This window comes from Cyprinodon variegatus, unplaced genomic scaffold (assembly GCF_000732505.1).
Source record: "Cyprinodon variegatus isolate N-32 unplaced genomic scaffold, C_variegatus-1.0 Scaffold1338, whole genome shotgun sequence".
Classification (NCBI taxonomy): domain Eukaryota; kingdom Metazoa; phylum Chordata; class Actinopteri; order Cyprinodontiformes; family Cyprinodontidae; genus Cyprinodon; species Cyprinodon variegatus.
This window is the reverse complement of record NW_015151791.1, coordinates 7,918-10,004: the sequence shown is the minus strand read 5'-3', so window position 1 is coordinate 10,004 and position 2,087 is coordinate 7,918. Positions and strand designations below refer to the sequence as shown.

The following is a 2,087-nucleotide window of genomic DNA, read 5'->3' as shown; positions in this document are numbered from 1 at the left end:
TTGTCTTATTGCTGAAATCTGAATTAAACTTAAACCTTGCATTGCCTTCCGGTTCTACTTAATCCAGAGATTCTGATTAAAACCAGCCTGAGCAACAGAAACTATCTTGTTTTTCTGTGAAACAATAAGATAATATTTTAAAGGGGTTTAGCGGCTGCAGGTGTGTGGTTACGGTGCAAAGTTTAATTTTGCACAAAATCTGATCTCTGCAAAACTTTCAGATTTAGCTTCTGAAAAGCCTGCAACCTTAGACTTAGACAAACTTTATTGTCATTTTGTATACTCAGCATTTCAATACAGACAGCTTTTTTTTAAAAAGTAAACGATCAGCTTAGCAGTGAAATTAAAATTTCTGGTGCAGCAGTGATCAAAATGAGAACAATGTGGTGCAAATGGCATAGATATGGAAGGTCCAGAGCAGTGCAAAAATAAATAAATATGGTGCAGAAGAAACACTGTGTTGAATTCTATTTAAAGGGATTTAAAAATGTATGCACTGCAAGTATGATGTTCACAGTGCGATGCAGAGTCTCTGGCCGTTTCACAGGAACAAGAGTACGGACTCGTGTTCTCACCAAGTTTGTTCCTGAGAAGAACCCAGGAAAGTCGAGACTCGGGGACCAGACTCTTCCTTTTTCCATTTGCAAAATGGATTAAAAATAATCTCATAATTTTGCTGGAATATGTTGTTAGCTGATTGGTCACAGAACATGACAGGGGATAGGAAGTTGTATCCGTAAAATAGTTGCTATTTCTAACAAGAAGGATTTATTTAGAAGTGAAGAGTCTTTTGTACAGTTGTACGCTCTGACCAATGGTCTCCTAATCTGATGTGTCGGTTAAGGTGGATTTCCACATCTTGGTTGGTTTGCAGTAAAGTCATTTGTCTCTTTTAGAAACTTTAGCAGGGCTCTCTGAGATGTCTGGAGGTGGTGATAATGTTTAGCCAGTTTCGGTTTCTCCACATACTTCTCATAAATGTGTTAACTGTAGTGTTTGGTTGCATGTGCGGCGTCTGTGTTCTCTAATCTCACATCTGCAGGAAAATCAGATTACCAAGAAGGAAAAAGTTGAAGTCCCGAAGCTTCGCAAAGCAAACAGGAATTAAACCACGATGCAGGTTTTGGTTTTGTTGAGCGTAAAAAGTTCACCTCAGGCCTCATAAACAGGAAACCCACATGAGATGCCCTCTAAAATCTTCACCTGATCGTTCAGATTAGAAGCTGACACTGAGCTGAGAGCAATGAATCCTTCTGCCCCCCCTGAGGCTTTACCACTGCAGCACAGTGGACATCAATGGACCTCTGGGCAGTCTGGGAATCCCGGCATGATTCAGTACACCACTGTTAACATCCCTCCTGAGCCGCCAAAAGACCATCTCATCTGGTCGCTCTTCAACTTGGTCTACGGAAACATTTGCTGTCTTGGATTGGGGGCTCTCGTTTTTTCTGTCAAGGTGAGTTGATGCAAAACAGTTTTCCTAGAATTTATATACAGCTTCTGATTATGAAACAAAAGAGAGAGGAACACATGTAATGACAAGACAGTGTTTAATTAATGCAGAACAACTTGGAAAATGAAAATCTAAAGGGTTCAGCTTTGGGTTAAATGTGAGTAAATAAAGAGGAAGCCTTCCTTTCACAAAACCAAGAAATGGAGGCATTTCAATGATTTCCATTTCTGTTGAAACCATTTGGGTCAGAATTAACTGGAAGGATCAGGTGAATAAATGGGCAAACTTTACAATATTTGCCTTTAAAAGACAGTAACTCTGGTTTCAATGTGATGAATGATTCAGATTATCGTTATCTGTTATCGTTTCATGAAATGATAACAGATGTTCCAGTTTTCTGTTGTTCAAAGTACAAATTTCACTATTTTGGTGCAATTTTTAAATACCAATATTTTGCTGTTTTCAGGCCAGAGACCGGAAGGTGGTCGGAGATCTGAGCGGCGCCCAAAGTTACTCCTCCACTGCTCGCGTTCTCAACATTGTGGCAACAACCCTGATGATTTTGGGAATCCTTATTTTCATAATTATTTTTGCTATCCAAGTACACTTCTATTTAGCTTATAAAAACCGTAAT

The 2,087-nt window shown here is 39.2% G+C and overlaps 1 protein-coding gene across 1 annotated transcript in view; it reads left to right on the top strand.

Annotated features, from left to right (window-relative positions):
• The first annotated feature begins 1,227 nt into the window (after positions 1-1,227).
• Positions 1,228-2,087, top strand: part of LOC107102901 (dispanin subfamily A member 2b-like) — a 1,150-nt gene continuing 290 nt past the window's right edge. The window contains exons 1-2 of the mRNA XM_015402354.1: positions 1,228-1,456; positions 1,920-2,083. Of these exons, the coding sequence (XP_015257840.1) occupies positions 1,244-1,456; positions 1,920-2,083 (377 nt within the window). The 5' untranslated portion in view covers positions 1,228-1,243. The remainder of the gene's footprint in view (positions 1,457-1,919; positions 2,084-2,087) is intronic.